Source organism: Gopherus flavomarginatus, chromosome 1, assembly GCF_025201925.1.
Source record: "Gopherus flavomarginatus isolate rGopFla2 chromosome 1, rGopFla2.mat.asm, whole genome shotgun sequence".
NCBI classification, from domain to species: Eukaryota; Metazoa; Chordata; order Testudines; family Testudinidae; genus Gopherus; species Gopherus flavomarginatus.
Genome location: NC_066617.1, coordinates 366,181,653 through 366,201,565, shown reverse-complemented (window position 1 = coordinate 366,201,565; position 19,913 = coordinate 366,181,653). Strand labels below are relative to the sequence as shown.

The window sequence follows — 19,913 nt, the reverse complement described above, 5'->3', positions numbered from 1 at the left end:
GGAAATGAGACACTTTTCATAAAACATTCACTCCATATCTGACCTCTCAATTCCCATCCTCCAAGGAAACCTCCACAACATCTTCCAAAAGTTAGCCTGGGAGCTTAAATTCCTAACATCTTGAATAGTGCGTGCAGATGGTCGTTCCCTCAAAAAAGGATATATTGGAATTGGAAAAGGTTCAAAAGAGGACAACAAAAATTATTAGGGGCATGGAACAGCTTCCATATGAGGAGAGATTAATAAGACTGGGACTTTTCAGCTTGGAAAACAGACGACTAAGCAGGGGATATGATTGAGGTCTATAAAATCATGACTGGTGCAGAGAAAGTAAATAAAGAAGTGTTCTTTATCCCTTCACATGACACAAGAACCAAGGGTCACCAAATGATATTAATACGCAGCGGGTTTAAAACAAAAGGAAGTATTTCTTCATACAACACAGTCAAGCTGTGGAACTCTTTGCCAGAGGATGTTGTGAAGGCCAAGACTAACAGGGTTAAAAAAAAAACCTGGATAAATTCATGGAGGACAGGTCCATCAGTGGCTATTAGCCAAGATGGGCAGGGATGTGTCCATAGCCTCTGTTTGCCAGAAGCTGGGAATGGGCAACAGGGAATGAATCGCTTGATAATTGCCCTGTTCTGTTCATTCCCTCTGGGAATTGGTCGTTGTTGGAAAACAGGATACTGGGCTAGATAGATCTTTGGTCTGACCCTGTCTGGCCATTTTTATGTTCTTAACTTTGCTAGACACCAAAAATTACATATTTTATAAAGACACTGGATTTATGGCTCATTACAACAATCCATAACCCGCTAAGACTCCTTTGGCATGTGACTGCAGAGGTGTTAGCTGCCCACTTCACCTGGAATGGTCTCTTGCAACATGTGTTAACTCCTTATACTTAACAACCTGTCTCACCTTGTATTTAGCTGTGACACTCAAAGTGCCTTTCCCAGACCTGAAGAAGAGCTCTGTGGGGCTCGAAAGCCTCTCTCTCTGACTAACCAGACGTTGGTCCTATAAAAAATATCTCCTCCCGTACCTTTTCTAATATGAGACGTACATAGTTCCACCAACACTGCAAACAGTCCGTCCCTGCATCACAGGTGTATGTGAATGTGTCCGTCTGTCTGGCTCTGGCTGAGTCACCATTGTCCTCCTTCCAATCCCCCCTCAACTCTCCTTTGCTGTGAGGCTGACAAAAAACTTGACAGAGGTCAGGCTACTGATGTGCTGAGACCCATGCCTGCCGTGCTGGCTAATACAGTTTTTGTTTCCTTGAACGACTCCTTCAGTTTGTCTCTGTCTGTTGTCTCTTGTCATACGCTTAGGTCGTAAGGACCATCATTCTCTTCTGTGCCGTACAGCTCCTGGACCATCCCTGCTGTGATCCTTCTGAAGTCAATGGAGTTGCCCCAGGGCTGAACGCATTCCAGGATGCCCATGGCATGGCGTCTGTGCCCAGTGTCACCATGACGGCAATGGCCCTTAAGTCCAAAGGCAGTTCCAACCCAGCTGAGCAGAGTGACCCTAAGGCTCAGACAGAGGGATACCTCAATACGAGGCTGATGGGGGAATAGGGGAGCGTATGCCAGCGTTGTGCCTCTACAGCCCGGCCTGGCCCTGCCAGCCTTATTCCACCCACACCCAGGAGTGGGGGGTCTCCAGGGCTCCTGCCTGCTCCACACAGGTGCTGGCGTGCCTTTCCACCTCTGCTGTGCTGAACGAGAACTCGCAGATGGGGCACGGCACCCAAGTCTCGGGGGTCTCCTCGTGCTGGGGATCCTCCCGTGGTGGGGATGGCCAGGCTGTGTCTGGAAGGGAGCCATCTTCCCCACAGGTGGAGGCGTGAACAGGAAGGAGATCTGTGCTGAAGCAGCCTGCAGCGAGAAGAGATGACAGCAGAGCTAACCCAGGCCCACCTGGACTTCCTGGCTGCCAACGTACTGCACGCCTTGGCCACCTGGGTCTTCAGGCTGAGAGCAAGGTTAGAACTTGGGACCCCAGGCCCTTGCCACTCAATCTCTGTCAGCTGTTCCTAATGCAGGGCCTACCACATAACTGGGCAGTTCTGATTCCAGCCAGGAGAGGGCAGTAGCATGAACAGAGAGCAGTTTCTTATTTTACAACAATCAACATGCATACAGTGCTTCTCATAAATTCCAAGGCCAGAGGGGACCATTGGGATCACCTGCGCTGACCTCCTGTATATAACACAGGCCAGGGAACTGTCCCAAAATAATTCCTAGAGCAGAGCTTTCATTCTGAAGGAGCCCAAGCCACTGTACGCATTCACTTGCCGCTGAAATGCAGCCACCTCTGGGGTGGCACACGGCAGCTGTTGAACAGCAGCGAAGGCTCCCATAGCCAATTGAAAGTGCTGGGGGAGAATCAGGTCGGTGGAGTGTAGTTGCAGCCTGCCTCCAAGCTCAAACCCTGGTTCCATGAGTTCGACAACCTTTGCAAACAAACCATGGGTACTGAAACCAACCTCACCTCCCTATGCCCCTTTGGGTCTCCTTAAGCAGGTGTGACTGAAGCCGGCTGAACTGCTGGGCGCTTGGCTGCTCTGAAAATCAAGCCACTGGGACACCCAAGTATGGGTTTAACTGGATACCTTTTAGGTAACCACGTTTTAATCTTAGAAACGTAGGGCTGGAAGGGACATCAGAAGGTCATCTTTCTAGTCCATGTCCCTGCGAAGTCATGAATAAAGGCGACAAGGCTGTGACTAAGACCGGGGAGAGAGAGCGCAAGGAAATCCCTTGCAGCAGTAAAAGGTGATAGGAGTGGAACTCAAGAACTGAGCTGTTACTGGTGTTTTAAGGGCGGCGTGTGAGACTCTACTTTTGAAATGTCACATCATGGTCAGATGGGTAACAATCCAGACTGGCTGTCTCTCTAATGGCCCATCTACATGGCAAGCGAAGGTGTAACTGTAGTACGGGTAGGCACACTGTGCTAACTTTCATCCAGCTAGCCCGCGTAATAACAATAGTGACGACACGGCAGCATGGACTAGCAGCGAGAATACGTCCCCAGTTGTTAGCCCATGCCGCTGGGTCTTCACTGCTATTGTTACTCATGTGAGCTGGATTAAAGATGGCATGGGTCTGCCTACCCACGCTACTGTCACACCTCCCCTGGCAGTGTAAACAGACCCTAGAGATACACATTAGGTCAGAGATACTCACACTGAGGCTCACAAGTCGCAACTGGCTCTTTAACGCGTCCCTTGCGGCTCTGTGCAGCACACAATATTCGAACACTGTGACTGAATTATTAACCAATCTAAGTTATTAACCCATCAGGATGCTTTTACTAGGTTATTAACCAATTGTAGTTGTTAAAATAATAACATTTGGTCAGTAATTTTGCTGTGAGAATAATATATAGAAATAAAAGGTAAATATTTCCCTGTCATGGTGTTTAAATCTGACTCTACAGTACTGAGGTAAAGGAAAAGCTGAATTCACACGACTGTAGCTCTTTTGGGTAATGTTGGTCACTAATTTGGCTCCTGAACCATTGAGGTCTGAGTACACTGCTCTAGGTCAATACCAAATTACTGGTATGCCGCACCCCTGGGGTGAGGTTCTTTGGCCAGTTTGCAGATCAAACTAGACAGATACCATGGTCCCCTCTCGCCTTGAAGTCTATGCTCATCCTCTTCTTTGAGTCCAGCTCTGGAGACAGAATCAGGCAAGATGCCAAGCTGAACATCCCACTGATCACAAACCCACCAGATGGGCAGGGATCACCTCACTTTTTTACAACCAGCTGAGTTAATGGAGGGGCCTCCCATGCTCGACCCGAGAGCCAGCTGCATCTCAGGGGTGAATCATATGAGCTGTACAGATCCGGTGTGTGTGTGGGCCAAAGGGCCTTCCAAAGAGAGCAATTTAGGCAGGAGGACATGCTCTAAGGCACTTGTTATAGCTGGCAGCAACTCTAGCCCGCACTCCAGAACACTCACCCGCACAGATGGGGCATGTGCCCATCTCCCTGCCTGCCTCTACATCATCATCCAGCTTACTGGGCCTTCCTCCCCGGCTCCTGGCTCTTCCTCCCTGGGTGCCAGGCCTGGGCATTGACCTGCAGAGAGAGATTTCAGGAGCAGCTGTTTCTCCAGTTTGCAGCGTCCTTTGCACTCCCACCTCAAAGGGTTAAAGTATAGCCCAGGTCCAGAGAAGCTGCCCTGCCTGTTGAGACACACCAGAGGTGGCAGCTGGAACGGCCAGGATCCCCCCTCCTTCCTGCTATCCCATCCTATGCAGCCTTTGGCTGTGATGGAGACCCAGAGGAGAGCCCCAGGAAGGCACTGCCTGGACTGGGACACTGGCTCAGAGAAGGAGCTGCCAGCTGGGCTCCAAAGGGGGAATCAGAACATTTGGAGGGTTAAGGGGAACACAACAGGGCTGATCGGTTACTTCTCTGCGGTGCCTTGAGATCTTCGTCTCCTGCTTGGCTTCACCCAGACCCTCCTCAGGGTTGGAGCATCATGGACATCCTGCACGGAGCCTGGAGAATAACCAGCAGCAGCATTGTACCTAGCTCTTGGATAGAGCTTTACAAAGCAGGTCGGGATCGCAGTCCCCATTTCACAGATGGGGAAACTGAGGCAACAGGAGGGGAAATGACTTACCGAAGGTCACCCAGCAGCCAAGTGGCAGTTCTGAGACTAGAACCCAGATCTCCTGAGTCTCAACCCAGGGCTCTGCCCACCAGGCCATATAGCCAAGCCAAGTTAGCACTAACACATGCAGATGTGCTGCTGGCAGGCAGTTTGGTGGGACTGGAGACTGGGAGCCTCCCACGCTCCAGAATCAACAAGAAGCAGTTTTGAATGGCGATGCTGAGCCACGAACACAGGGGAGAGGGACATAATTCCCTGGTTGAAATGGACACCAGGTAAGCCCAGCCCGTGGAGTCTGCACCAGGAGATCGGGGCTGATGGTGCTTAGCTACCTTGGGGGGAGTGAGCTCTGCACTAGGAGGGTCGAGACTCCAAGAAGAAAGGGGAGCTGGCTAGAGCGGGAGCGGGCTGGAGCAAAGAGCAACAGGAGGAAATGGAACAGAAGCTGCCGACAGCGAGAGCTCCTCCTGTGGGATAGTCTGCCAGTGGAAAGCCCATCTCTGAGGGCTGTCGCCAGCGTAGAGTTCAGAGCGGTTTCAAAGCCTTTGGTGCCTGCCTTTAGGGAAGAGATGGGCCAGCTGGCGGCTCTGCCAGAGAGCCTAGAGCCAGTCCTGCCTTGGCTGTAGGGAGGGACAGCCTGGATGGAACCCAGTAGTGCTCATCTACCTCAGACTCCTCTCATCCACCCAGCAACGATGAGAACTCGTCCCTCTGCTGGCTGGGGACTGACAGAGCAGCCTTACCCAGCGCAGAGGTGGACATTCCCCATCAGCTGCCTGGGCACATTCCAGCAGCCCCGGATCCAACCAGGCGCTTCGGGGTCTGTAGGCTGCACTTCCAGCAGTGGGGCTCCAAGGGTGCCTTTCGCCAGTGGGGAAAAGGGTGCAATGCCAGGTCCTCCCAGATGCCCATCGCTCTCTGGATCATTACGGGAGCGCGTCCCAGAAGAGCAGCTGCTGATCCCACCCAAGGGGGCAGGACAGCTTTAGAGAGGGTTGCAGCATCCCCAGCTCAGATGGGCAGAGAAGGAGCTTGGGGGATCCCACTCGAGTCCCCACATGGCTGCGACTGGCTCCCACTCACCTGCTGCTACAGGGCTCAAGGATGGATCTTCACCCTGCTGCCCCCGGCTGCCCTCCTGTCTCTCAGTGGCCAAAGAGGTGCCACTGGGGCCTGGCTGGAGAGTGCGGCTGCGCGACTGGGCCGCCGACAGCACCATCCTGGCTGTCCGGCTGAGACAGGTCGGGCTGCGGGGGTGAGGCCCGCAGCTGGGCTCCAGTAGCTGCAGTCGGCTTTTCAGTTCCTCCTCCTCATCCTTGCTCCTGGGCACAGAAAGCCAGAGAACCAGTGATTCCTGCCAACTAGCCAGGGAACACCCTGAATAGGATGGACATTCCCTGCTCCCAACAGTGGAAGGGATCTTCCCCAGGGCCAGTAGCACATCCCTTCCAGCAGCAGCTCAGGGAGTGATCAGGACTTTGGTACGGACCCCCAGCCACCCCACAGCTGGGCGTGCGGGTCAGACAGTCTATCCTGCGCTGACCCTGAGCTAGGATACAATGGTAGCAGGAGGGGCTCGTTCATGGGGAGGGGCGGGAGACTCCAGCTGGAAGGGGCTGCCATCAATGACAGCTTTGCCCTGGAAAGCATCCTGAGGGACTTGCTCCCAGTGCCAGCGGAACAAGTGGGCACGGAGCCCATGGGCTTCCATAGGCGTTTCGGGCCCTCAGCTCCTGTCCAGCTCAGGACACAGCACAGGGCTAGATCCAGCTGGCAGAGAACAGCCCCCTGGAGCATCCCCGAGTGGAGCAGCCCCTGGCCATCCTGCCCAGTCGATGTGGGTAGCACACCGAGAGAGGCTGTGCTGGGAGAGGAGAGGGTTCCTGGGAGGGGAAGCAATCACTAGGACTAAGGGCTCCTCCCACCCTGAGCCACTAGAAGGGGGTTGGCAAGCCCCAGCTGGGACCCATAGTAGCAGCTCCCATGCGAGTGTCACTGGCACCGTGACAGCCCCAGGAGGGAGACGAAGCTGTGCATGCCACTGCCTTTGGCCCAGCACCACAGCTCCAAGGCACGGCCCCTCCCTCTGAAGGGTGATCGCTCCCGCAAGGGTACTTACGGCTGCACCTCCGGGAAAAACGTCCTGAGAAAGGCGGGGCTGGCGAGCCAGGGGCTGGCTGCGGGCTCGAGACCCGTCTGGGGGAGAGGGAAACATGGCTCAGAGCTCTGCTCTCATGGGAGATATCCCCCAGTCCCCCCAGAGCCAGCACGCGCAGAAAACCAGTAGCAGTAGAGAGAGAAGAGACCCCCCCAGGTCCCATCCAGCCCACCCCCACGGCCAGTGCCCTAGAGCTCATAACACAGGAACAATAGTGCACTGGTCCCCGTCAGAGAGCTAGAGGAGTGGACAGGTGTCCTTCCCCTCTGAACCTGGCACACTCGACTGCATAGGCCATGCAGCACCCAGGAGCCAGGCAGATGGGCTGAGCAGGCCACTGGCCTATCCCCACCGTGGCCAAAGTGCGAGAGCACCAGTCTCAGCAGCAACAAGAGACCTCCTTCTGCCACCCCAGACCCCCTCACCCAAAGAGCATGGGGACCCATTGCAGCCACTGACCTGGAGTGGAGCTGGAGCCGCATTGCTGTGATCAGGGTCCAACGGGGTGCGGATGTGGATGAAGGAGAGGCCAAACTGGGCCTGCTTGTTGAAGGGCTGGCTGCAGGTGATCCTCACGCGATCCCACTTCTCGCCCAGTGCCGCCACCAGGAAATCGCCTGCAGACAGAGCAGGAGCAGATGGGCAGCTTCACATCTGGAGCGAGACGCTGCCGCCTTCTAATGGCCTTGCAGTCGACACAGGAACATGGCCCTGCCACCCCACATCCAAACACTGGGACCGTCCCAACTGGGAGTCCACTGTCCTGCCATACAGATCCAGTCCCTGGGACCACAGCTCCCCAGATCCAACCACTGGGTCTGTCCCAACTGGTACTCCACCACTCCAGCTCTAACCGCTGGGACCTCCACTCCCCACAGCGCCAGATCCAACCACAGGGACCACAGCTCGCCACCACACCTAATCCATCCTGGGAACACCCTGAGACATCCCAATCAATGTACAGGCATAGAGGTGACCAGTTCAGGTTCCCAGATACTATCATGTGGGGCCCAAATTGTAGTAAGAGGAGGCCCTGAGATATAAACCTTGGTATCAGAGGCCTGGTATGAAGCCTCAGACCTGAACTAAAGTAACGGTCAAGACTTTGCTAACATAAAGCAAAGTTAAGCTGTGAGCCAGAGGTAGGCCCTGCTCACAGAAGCTGGCAAGGAACGGGCTGATGCTGCAAAGAGACACACCTAAAAGGTGCTGGACCCCAGATATCAGAACATTTGCATACTTGTACACTTCACACAGATAACAAGGAACAAGCTGACCCATCCCAATGACAGGGCCAAAAGGGTAATATGATGGAGAGAGTTGTTTTGTTTGAACCAACATGTAAAAGGTGAGAGACAGCACCTTACTATGTCGAGGGGTTGTACCTTGCTACGTAGAGGGGTTGCACCTCAATACGTCAGGAATGATGTGTAATTTGTTTGGACCTGTGTATAAGAATGCATCCCTGGGGCGGTGTCTTTGTCCAGCCTAGGGGGCATGGGAAAGTCCCACCACTGACTGAGCTGAGTCCATTGCCAGGGAGCACATATGTACTGGCTAGCTGCACCTTAGCAGCACCTTGGACTTCGTTTACCAGGGAGCTGGGACTGTGTTTCTCTTCGACAATAAACCTGGCCGACGTGCCTTCGTACCTTACTAGAGTCTGTGGTCATTGGGGGTTCTCTCAGGATCTGCTGTGTCAGCTATCTGCGCAGAGCTGGGGCAGCACACAGAGGGAAAACACGCATGCAGCCAATTGATATCAATATTGAACAGAGCAGAGCACCACACCGCTAGCATCTGACAACACGAGTGAATACATGGAAAGAAGGCAGCCCTGGAGATGGGATGACCTCCCTCATGAAATGTGATTACTTGCTATAACAGGGCTTAGACGGGTGGGCATGATGCACCATCTAATCAATGATATCCAGCTAGTGACCCACATGTGAGCAGGGCCCTCTTTACCTTCTTTAAACATCCGGACCCCGGAGCGGTTCCTGTCCAGCTTCGAGTCAGCCGGCGTCATTAGTGTAGTGCTGGGCACCATGGTAACATAGGGCTGCTCCAGCGGCCAGAAGGAGCGCCCCACGTCCACCTGGACGAAGGCACAGCCACAGTTCCCTGCGGGAGGGGGGGCAAAGGTCAGGCCTGGGCGGAGCAGCTGAACCTCCCTCAGCTCTGTGCTGCGGTGAAATTGATCAGCCAGATCTGGGCACTGATACTGGAGCCCCAAAGAGCTGGCTGGGGAGCCACCCAGCGCAAAGGGAAGCAAGTGGGCTGTTCAGTCTCCGTGGCCTGTTCACTCTCTATGGGGAGCACCCACAAGAGGCCCGCCAGGCACCAGCAACAGTGGCGGCTTTGAGGAGAGATGTTGTTCTAATCTGCACCCCAGGGACCAGTATCCCGGCATGCGACAGAGACTGACCAGAATTCGCCCACTGGCATGAACTATGAGGTGAGCATTTTGCTAACAGGGAGAGACTTTCCCCTTGTGGCCAGCTAGTTAGAAAGTGGACTAGCAGTCAGACGATTTCCCAGCCCTGGCACTGTCTCACTTGGGCATGTCACCTCCCTTCACTGTGCCTCAGTTTCTCCATCAGTAAAACAGGGACAGCTGTGACAAGAGACAAGTGCACAGTGTTACCACGGTAGTATGGGGAAGTAGCTAGAAACCTCTGGACTCCTCGGAAGACAAGCCTTTCAAGCGTAGAGACAAGCACAGTGGCACTGCAGGAGACCCCAGAGAGATCTGCAGGTTAGACTGCCGCCAAGGGGTCAGGGGTCTCAGTTTCTCCCTCTCTCATACCTATGTCTATGTAGCCAATAGAACTAGCCCGTTCCAGCTGCAGCTCCACTTTCAGCTGCCTGCTCCGATCCTGGAGGCTGCTCAGCCAAGGGTGAATGCCATCATCACGCAGCAGATTCTCCACTGGATACCTGGGATCCTGCACCAAACCAATGGGGAGGGGAGAGAGCAGAAGCATGGTGCTTAGTAGAGGGGTGGGGATAGAAGTAGGGGGGCCAGCAATGGTTATTGTTCTCTAGTAATGATCTGAAAGCACATTACAGATTTTACAAAAGGGTCAGACCTTACCTGCTGCTGAAATGCAGCCACTGCTGGGGTGAAGTGTAGTAGATGCTTACCAGCACACAGAAACATTATACAACAGTTTATGGCAGGAAGAATACTGTATCCAATTCACAACACTTTCCAGGCCAGATCCTCAGCTAGTGTAAAGTGGGGAAGTCTGGATCTATGTCAGTTTATAACAATGGAGCATCAGACCCTCAATTTCTATAAGGATTCAAGGATCCCACAGTACTAGGGTATGCAGAGTTCTGCAGCAAAATGTAGCACCTCCTTGTGTCCAATTAAAGAACTGCAGTTGAAGATGAAAAGCAGTATTATTACCTGAGAGGTGAAGGACACCACATGGTTGATTTTAACTGGAGCCATTTCTGATTCTTCAGAAACCCCCCTGCTGCCTGCCTGAAGCGTCCTCTGGGTTTCCCGAAAACACTCTCTCAGTCCATACGGTCCATCAGCATCTAGCAGAAACACAGACAGAATCTGGTTCTTTACAGAGATTGGAGCCATTTCCACTTGGTCTCACTTTGGGTACGTTTGCCAAGGGCTGTGTTTTCGCAGCCAGTAGTAAAAGTGGATTTGAATTTCACTGAACATTTATGATCCTCCCTCTGCTGTCACTGAAGGAGATGGATATTGTATATTACACACTGTGCTGGCCAGAGGAAGCCTCAACAATGCACAGTCAGATGCCTGTTTGTATCCCCTGCACCCTCCTTTCCACCAGATAAGAGGCCTTGTGTATATGGGACAGATGCCACAGTTTAACTTCAGGTGGGAATGTCATGAATGGATTAATCAATTCAGTACAAACCTCCATGTGGACATTCTTATTTCAGTTTAACTTAAACTGATTTCCAAGCAGCTTAAACTAAACCAGAAATAAAGCCACTCAACTGAAATCAGTGTCCACATTGGGTCTTTGCACCAGTTTATCTAAACCAGTTTAAATTTCCATCTTAAGTGAAATTGGTCCAACTAGACAAACTGATACACTCCTTGGAATATTACTGTGATGACCAATAGGATTCCAATCAGGATCAGTGGCCATTGTGCTAGACACTGATAGAAAGACACTGTCTCTGCCCAGGAAAGCTTAGCCTGAAGCCTGGGGCTACATGCAGTCACAAGGAGCTTTCTATGTGGATCCAGCTGCAGGATCAGGACCCAAAAAGATGAGCATCATAAGAAGTTCAGGGGAGGATACAAGGACCCCAAATCCTATAATCAGATCCATATGGACAGAACCCTCCTCAGAGTCCCACTGTGAATGCAGATTGGAGGATTGGGGCCAAAGCATGTAACATTTTCAGGTATGGATACTTTTAATTAAAACTATACCTGACTGCCCCTCAATTTGTCTCCAGGTAGATGGCTAGTAGGTTTCATGGAAGAAGCAGGTCTGGAGGAGGACAGGAATTTTGTCTTCTTGTATGGACCTGCGAAGTACCCCTGTGATGCTGTAGAAATAATATGTAATTTTACATCTTTCCTTAGGCTTCACTCACTTCCTCAGTACCCTTTTGTTTCCCCCAAATCCAATCTCTCTATAGGTTCATTTCAGGTTACCCCAAGCTGATCACACAGCAAATTCTGTGAATAATTTAGAAAAAAAATTACCTTAGAGCACTTGAGCTATGCTCTAAGTATTTGTTTTGCTAAATAAATTCCTCATGATGTTTTGATGCAGCTTTATTACATAAAGTCCCCATGTAATGTTACTGCACTGGCCTGGAGTTGCTTCAGGACATTTTAATATCCTAAAAGCTAGCAGGACTGGCCTGTGAAAATCAGAAAAAGTAATCACCTTAAGTGGTGTCTAAACAAACAACAACAAGTGAAACTTCAGCAAGGAAAAAATGACATCTAGGCTTTTCCACCAATGTTTACATGACAAATTAATGCATCCACAGATTTAAGGATCAGTTAAAAAGCTGATGAAAATAGTTAAAGAAGCCAATTTTAATCTATTTCCCAAAGCAAATTATTCTTCTACAGGTTGTGGGAACCAATTCAATATAATCATAATAATAATAAAAAAAAACAAAACCCCTCAACTGTTACTTCTTCAGGGAAAAAAAAAAGTCAGGTACAAATTACAGCATCTCTTTTCCATGAGAACCTGGAACAGACACAAACCCTCCTTTGCTTTCACATCACCCCTTATCCCCAACAGCCCTCCTGTGTAGATGATCCCCAACCCCACATCCTTGGCCACCCCGCCAGGTGAACCTCTAAGACAGCAGGACTTTTTTCTCCTTGCACACCTGCACCACAGTGTGCAGGAACCACTTTGGTCCAGTGAATCACGAAGACCTGAGCCAGGAACAGAAGAGCAAGCTATGAGAGCTCAGCAAGGATGAGTAGAGTGGTGAGACTCCAACTTCAGTTAAATGTCATCCTCGCTGTCTACATCATCTGTGGTGGGATCAGCTCCCATGGTAAAGCATTGAAGCATATCCTCAGTTGGAACAAAATCCTTACAGTACAGCCCCCATCATCTTAACTCGTACCAGATATGCAGTATACTGCTCTGAGCCTGGTGACCCGTCCTGTTCCGGTGCTTGGACTTAATGTTCGTCTGCAAAAACACTCGTTCTGTATCATCATTACTGAGAGGCATGGCAAGTAGAGAGAGCGCTACAGTCCTCAAAGTTGTAGACCTCCACCCAGAACTGCTCTGCTTGTTTGTCAACTGTGTTCTTCCATTTCTGGTAGCTGAGGGCTTGATACTGGTTATCAAAGGCCCTCAAGTCACCTTTGAAAATGTTTATCATTGAGATCTTTGCTACTTGAGGTTTTGCCAGAGACAGAATAACCAATGGACTGAACAATGACAGAGTTCCACAGATCAATATTCGCTGGTAGTCTGCGCTACACTTGCTTAGCTGCTTCAAGAATGAAGTCTTGGCATCTACCGTCTTGAACAGGTTTGTCAAGCTTTGCAGCTCCTAGAGCTATGGTGAACATTACGCCAAAATTAACAACCAGTGGCAAGTAACTGGCTGTGTCACTCAAATGGACTTCTAGGAGTTTAGCGTCCAATACAGGGATGCTCTTTGGAAACAATATTCTAGCTAAAAGACCCTGAGAGAAAGACAGGAGGGCGTCCAATATCTTGAAAGCATTACCACTAGATTCCAGTTAGAACAGTTTGTTGAGTCTGGAGAATTCCTGCAGAATCAGTGTTAGAAACTGTAAATACAGTTTATTCACAGGGTCGCAATACAGAACTTCTGCTTCACAGCATCACAGCTTATCTTTGCCCAGTTGGAAGTGTAGCTTCAATGCATCCCACTGATCCAGTACACGCCCACAAGTCATAAATGCTGACAGCTGAACAGGCTTAAGTGGCGTGTTGCCAGGATTCATTACCTGGAATAGCTGTGCATATGCACGCTGTCTCTGGGGGCTGTGAGAGAACCAGCTGTAGGAATGGGAGATTAAAAACTCTAGACTGTGTGGCAGAATTTCTACGGCTTTACTGGCACACAGCAGGATGGAATCACACACGCATTTGATGAGACTGAGCCTGTCATTCTTTTTGAGCAGATGCATGTACATGGAATTTTTATGGCTGACCATGCCGCTACAGCCGTCGGTCTCAATCCCAATAGACCTGCTGAAATCCAGATTAACACTGACAAGAAACTGAAGCAGCGCTGTGGCAATAGCTTCAGCTGTTTCACCTTCCAAACTGAGTAGTCCCAAAAACATGGAGACAATCTTGCCTAAGGAGGGACTGGGATGATTTAGTTGGGAATTGGTCCTGCTGTGAGCAGGGGGTTGGACTAGGTGACCTCCTGAGGTCCCTTCCAACCCTGATAGTCTATGATTCTATGAAGTACCACATGCATGTTCTACCATAAGTAGAACATGCAGGGAGAAATAACATGGTTAATTCATGCCCTGCATTTGGTGCGATGGAGGTGGATATCTTTTTCAAAAGCTGATCTGGCAAGCTCACTGAGGTAATCCACAAAACTGACCACTGTGTGGCAGGAAAAGTAGCAGGCCAGTTTTAGCTCTGCTTGGTGCACCCTCATGACAGTGAAATCAATATTTGTCAAGCGCATCATAGAAAATGGTTTTGTATTTGATATATGTTTCTCAGTTGCTGCATGTTGCACAAGGTCTGCACAATGTGCACGAATTAGGCCTTTGCAATATCTGCAAAAAGCTTTTGTGTTGTCACCAGTTGCAGGCTTCAGCCAATTTTTAAATTCTTATTCTTTTTCCAATTCCTTCCTGTATTTCTTTCCATAATTCGCCCATTTGCCTGTGCTTGGCTGCTGATGATCCATACTGCTCTCTTTTCTCTAGCGTCGAATAAGGCTCAAAATTGCGGACAAGACAGGCTAGCCTGGAACATGATAGGAATTGATGTGTCAAGTGGGTGGACCAGGCCAAGAATGTCCACGATTTTGGCCCCCACTAACACCCACAAACCATGCACATTACAGGGACTCTGTGAGGACTTTGGGGAGAGGGAGGGGGAAAAAGCGTGATTTCTTGCATGCAGCATCATCTTCTCCCTGACCCCCCACAGGGGGTTCTGGAGGAGGCCTTTGTCTGAACTATTTCCCTACGTGCTGCAGCACCCCACTTTTCAGTCTATAGTGTATAGAAAAGTATAAACAAGTCATTTCATTCAGTATGTATGAAATAATTGTACTTTATACTGACTTCACTAATGCTTTTCATGTACACTGTTGTAAAACTAGACAAATTTGTATGAGTTGATGTACCCCCTGGAAGACCTCTGCGTACCCCCAAGGGTACATGTACCCCTTATTGAACACCACTGCTGTAAACTGTCACTTAATAGTGTTACGAATTACACCAATAGGCCATGCGCAGTTCGTTGCTAGGCTGAGGCACAAAGACCAAAGGTACGCAGAATGTTCAAATACCAGAATTTTATTAAGCTCAAGCGTGGTGCCTCCCTGCTAGCCAGGGGAGGACCTCAGCTGCAGGTTACAGAGGGTTTATATACTTTTCAGTAGTGCGTGCTGCCCTCGTACATTGTAAGCTTTAGCCAATAACCAAGCCACTTAACTAACTTTAACCTATCACAACCAAATGTATTCGCATGCTGGCTAGCGCTTAGGCAAGCAGTTATCTTGCATACCAGAACTTCCCTGAATTGTGGTGTTGCTCTCTGTTTCAATGTCCTTCTTCCTTTTTATGGTTTTATTATGTTTCAACACCGCGCGAGTGCTGACCCCGGTACGTGATGTACTCGCTTTCCCTTAATGGTGGACCTACGCCTTAAAAATGGAGTCATTCATTCTAACTGCCCTCAACAGTTCCCCCTTTTCTTTTGTACGTCAGTAAGCTATATTGGGGCAGAATAGCTGCGGTGAAGGATTGTCGATAGCACATAGTACAACACTGCAAGCATACAAAAACGAATACAAAGAAAGAGACTACAAAAAGGATTAGGTATAAAATACACCAACCCCATGCCCCCAAGTCTGGTAACCATGAAGTCAGCCAGTTCCAGGCCTCTTGGAATCCGGTGCTGGTATCATCAAGGCTGATGCGATGAAATGAGGCGGCTTGCTGCATAATGGTATGGATGTTGGTCTCCACCCGTCGATGTTGATTCATGAACACACAACAGCTAGAGTTAACCAGGGCACAAACCCCACTCTGGTTTGCAAGGAGATAATCCAGGGCCAAACGATTTTGCATAGCTGTCCAAGATAGCTGAGTCACTTCAGCTTGGAGGACAGATAAGGTGTCTGCCGTAGCATCTCCCATGACTTCTAATGCTGCTGAAATATTTACTATAGCCTTCTCTAATTCATTTACCCCTAACCAAGGCAAAAACCAGTGTACGAAGGAATGAAAGCCTGTGGGCCGATCAGAAAGGGGATTTGAAGGGATACTTTGTTGGCTCCGTTATATGAGGTTGCGGATTTCTCCCTGGATCAAGGTTTGGTGTACTGTGACAGCAGGTACTATGGCCCCCAAGGTACACGTGCCACACCAACCCGCCGGGAGGGTCTTATAAGCCGTATGATTACATAGCCAATACCAGCCAGATCCCTCAGGGAGTGGCAATGGGGCCCTGGAGTAACTGGAGGGGCTTGCCGCACCAGTACTGATCCGAGTGGTAACATTGTGGGCAACTTTATGGGGTGCAAAGACAGCGTTATCTATACCCTTTTTCCGTGATATGCATAAAGCGTAATTACCCTGGGCCACCATATCAATGGACCATGTCTGGATCGTAACATTCCAGCTAAATGTAGTATTTAGCCACAATCCGGCCTGGAGGGTTCTGTTGAGGGGGATAGGTACCCCTATTAACTGGACTCCCTGGCCTATGTGTGTGGGGGTATGAATGCAAATCCAGCATTGTGTCCGATTCACACTTTGTATTGTAGCACGAGTTAAATTTAAGAAACTGTTTCCCTCTCATCCTTGTATTGGATTTGTGAATAGGGACAGGAACCCCCGGGCAAACCATACCAATACTGACATCCTTTCCTATACCACACAAAGAACAAAACTACCAGTGTAAGTCCAATTGATAGAAAAGCAAGAAATCCTGGTGGAGTGTGGAGATCCCAATCATTGGAGGGTTCAGTCCACGGATTAGCAGTGACGTTCACTCACGAGGTGGCTCATCAGGAGAAGGTGCAGGTGCCGGCTTAGCGTGGCTGTGATGAATCCATGAACTTTTACTTGCAACCTTTAAAGCAGAATAAGTACATAATAAAACCTGATACGGCTCTTCCCACTGGGGTTCCAGGGGATTGGTGCAGGAAATCTTTTTAACTAGCACCCAATCCCCCTGGTTTAAAGGAATGGACCTGTAACCCTAATGGCGCGGTTTGGAATAATTGAGCTTCTGACTGATTGTCAGCCAGCTCCTTTTGCAACCCCACGACATACCTGGCCAGTGTTTCATCTCCATCCAAGAGGCCAGCATGTGCGGGAACATAAGTTCCCAGGACCAAAGCCAGCTTACCAAACAATATTTCAAACGGGGACAGGCCCAGGGGCATACGTGGAGTTCGCCTTACGTGCCACAGGACTATAGGCAATATGTCTGGCCACTTAAGTCTGGTCTCCTTACAGTACTTTGCTATCATTATTTTTACAGTTCGGTTCATACGCTCCACCAGTCCTGCAGATTGGGGATGATACGGGGTATGTAGTTGTCGCGTAATTCCCAGACACCGGTACAGTTCGTCCATGATTTTTGCTGTAAAGTGTGAATCCCGGTCAGAGTCGATGACTTCAGGAACACCAAACTGAGGCACAATGTCTTTCATTACAAATTTCACCACACATCTTGCATCTGCTTTTCTAGTTGGTATTGCTTCAGGCCATCCCGAAAGTTGATCCATTACTACAAGGAGGTGGTGAAACTCTGAGCTTCTAGGCATCTCAGCATAGTCCATTTGCAGGCGTTGAAACGGGAAGTTTGCCCAGGGTCTCCCCCTCTTTGAGTCGGCATGAAGCCGAGAACTTGCAGAAAAAGTCAGAGAAGTAGAACAGGAACCAAGGGCCCACTTTACAGCAGGGTAAACATGAGGCGCTGCTCAAAACTTAAGTATAGCAGTAGCCGTGCCCTGTATCCCAGCATGGTCCAAGGAATTAAAATAATGGGCAGCTGGGAGTAGGTAGCGGCAGGGTAGAATAGACTTATCCCCAATACGCCAGACCTTATCGGGGCCCTCAGATCCCTCCCAGCGTTCCCAATCCCAGAGTTCTTCCGGGGGCATGTCAGCATATAACATCACCCAATCAGAGGGCAGGAAGGACGCATCCAGGAGGAGGGAAGCCGAGACCAGGAGGGGCTGTAGGGCCGCAGCCTTTGCGGCCGCATCAACTAAGGCATTACCCTGGGACACAGAAGTATCAGGCTGCTGGTGTGCATAGCAATGAACCACTGCCAACTGGAGAGGGGCCTGTATGGCATCCAAGAGTGCAGAGATCAGAGGGCCGTTGGCGATTTTTGTACCCGAGGTCAGGAACCCCCGCTGTTTCCAGGTCTGGCCTGTGGCATGGCAAACCCCAAAGGCATATCTAGAGTCTGTACAAATAGTGACAATTTTCCCAGCAGACAGCAAGCAAGCCCTGGTGAGAGCATGTAATTCTGCACCCTGAGTGCTAAAGGAGGGTGGTAGAGGGGCAGCTTCAACATCTCTCCGAATGGTAACTGAATAGCCCAATACCAGCCGGCCATCTGAATAGTACGAGGAGCAGTTGGTGTAGAGGAGTGGGTCAGGATTGGCTAGAGGGGAGTCACGTAAATCCGGGAGAGGCTTACCACTCTCAGTGATAACATCCATACATACATGATGAGCTGTGTCATCCTCTGGGAGGGGTAGCAGCATAGTGGGATGTGACGAAGTGGGACTGGTTTTAATGTTTCCTCTGAATACTGTGTGGGGCCTCAGCTCTGGCCGACCCTCTGTCGCCTGGCAACTAAGGCCAGGCCCTTCCCCTCTGCAAGGGGATCCTAAAGGTGTTGGAGACAGAGAGATCAGGTGACCTCCTGGCCCGGACTGGAGGGGGTTTGGTAATTTTTGGAAGCTTGCTGGAAAATGGAGGGGAGCCCTGAGGAGGCTCGGGCCTCCCAGTGGGGCTGTGGCCTCCCTGGGGCCCCAGATATACCTAACTAAGGGGGGGTCTTGTTGTCTGTACTGACAACACCTGTTTTGGACTGTGTTCCTGTCATCTAAATAAACCTCTGTCTTACTGGCTGGCTGAGAGTTACGTCTGACTGCGAAGTGAGGGTGCAGGACCCTCTGGCTTCCCCAGGACCCCGACTGGGTGGACTCGCTGTGGGAAGCACACGGAGGGGCACATGCTGAATGCTACGTGTGAGCTTCCTGCCCTAAACATAGTCTGCTCCAAGGGAGAGGAGGCTCCCCAAAGTCCTGACTGGCTTTGTGGGGAGCAGTTCCAGAGCATCGCCCGGGGACTCCGTGACACAGGGTTGAGGACATTGCAGCGGCACAAGGTGATGTTGTCAGCCGCCAGCAAAATCAATTCATATTTATGAGCTCGCTATGGAGACAGCACCTGCGTCGTACGCTGCTTCAAGAGAACCTCAAGCTCGCGAGGAACCCAGACAGTTAGAGGATGCCCTAAAACAATACGTCGCGACCGCTCGACCATGACGGCCGCAGCGGCGATGGACCGCACATAGGAGACAGGAAGGACAGGAGGGGTTGGATGGGCCGACAGGAGGCTGTCAGGGGACAGGGAAGGGGGGTGCCTGGTGCAGGGGTCCCGGGGGGGGGGGGCGTCAAGAACTATAGGGGGAGTTAACTTGCAGCCGCATACATTACGCTATTTACATAATCGATAATTTTGTTATTATTTATATAGTCATGGAAAGTAAATAATACATGGAAGAAATGAAAGGGGGTTTTCTACCTGTTTTGTGTTTTTTAGTCCTTCCCGCCAGGGCCCCACCGAAAATGTTCGAATTGGGCCCCGCACTTCCTAAAGCCGGCCCTGCAGCCAGAGCCAGCAGCACACACGCAATCCCCCCCCCCCAAAACACATCCCACCCCCCCCAACCAACAATCCCCCCCCCAGAGCGGGACACACACCCCAGGGCAGCCTGAGGCACAGAGCCAGGCAGCTACCAGCAAACACCCAATCCCCCTCCCCTCAAGCCCAACCCCCCACCCCCGGTCTGTACCCACCAACCCCGCCCCTCTTTACCCCCTAGTCGCACCTCAGGCAGGAGCCAGGGACTGGGGAAGGAAGCCGCTATCTCCCGCCAAAACCCGCCTGACCTTTGACCTCCCGTTGGGAGCCGCGCTTAGGCCCCGCCGGGGCTATTTGTAAATATTTTATTTATTTCTCTCTCCCCCCACAATTATGACGCTAATTGTAAAGATGTTCTCATAATTATTATGCTTTTTTCCTCTCTCGGAGGGGTGGCCGCAGGAGGGGTTAAAGGTCAGGGACCCATGGGGCATGCCGGGCTTTGTAGTCTTTCCGGAGCCTCTCGCCACGTCCAGGGCCCAAACTGAGGGGCGGGA

At 50.8% G+C, this 19,913-nt stretch overlaps 1 protein-coding gene across 2 annotated transcripts; it reads right to left on the bottom strand.

The window, feature by feature from the left end:
* Positions 1-331: 331 nt before the first annotated feature.
* Positions 332-19,799, bottom strand: XNDC1N (XRCC1 N-terminal domain containing 1, N-terminal like). 2 transcript variants are annotated; one of them, XM_050938353.1, is made up of 11 exons: positions 19,604-19,799; positions 11,233-11,351; positions 10,216-10,352; positions 9,610-9,748; positions 8,769-8,924; positions 7,260-7,417; positions 6,762-6,838; positions 5,726-5,964; positions 4,437-4,527; positions 3,983-4,101; positions 332-1,886 (listed from the first exon to the last, which is right to left on the bottom strand). In XM_050938353.1, the coding sequence occupies exons 3-11, from the start codon at positions 10,258-10,260 to the stop codon at positions 1,639-1,641; spliced, it is 1,272 nt and encodes a 423-aa protein (XP_050794310.1). In that variant the 5' UTR covers positions 10,261-10,352; positions 11,233-11,351; positions 19,604-19,799; the 3' UTR covers positions 332-1,638. The 2 variants fall into 2 exon arrangements, with proteins under 2 accessions (XP_050794310.1, XP_050794401.1); XM_050938444.1 differs by lacking the exons at positions 4,437-4,527; positions 5,726-5,964.
* Between the last annotated feature and the right edge of the window lie 114 nt (positions 19,800-19,913).

Coding starts and splice junctions, on each gene's coding strand:
- XNDC1N (XM_050938353.1), bottom strand. CDS start 10,260: ATGGCTCCAGTTAAAATCAACCATGTGGTGTCCTTCACCTCTCAG. Junction 9,749..10,215: donor TGGTGTCCTTCACCTCTCAG/GTAATAATACTG, acceptor GGTTTGGTGCAG/GATCCCAGGTATCCAGTGGA. Junction 4,528..5,725: donor CTTGAGCCCTGTAGCAGCAG/GTGAGTGGGAGC, acceptor GTTATTCTCCAG/GCTCCGTGCAGGATGTCCAT.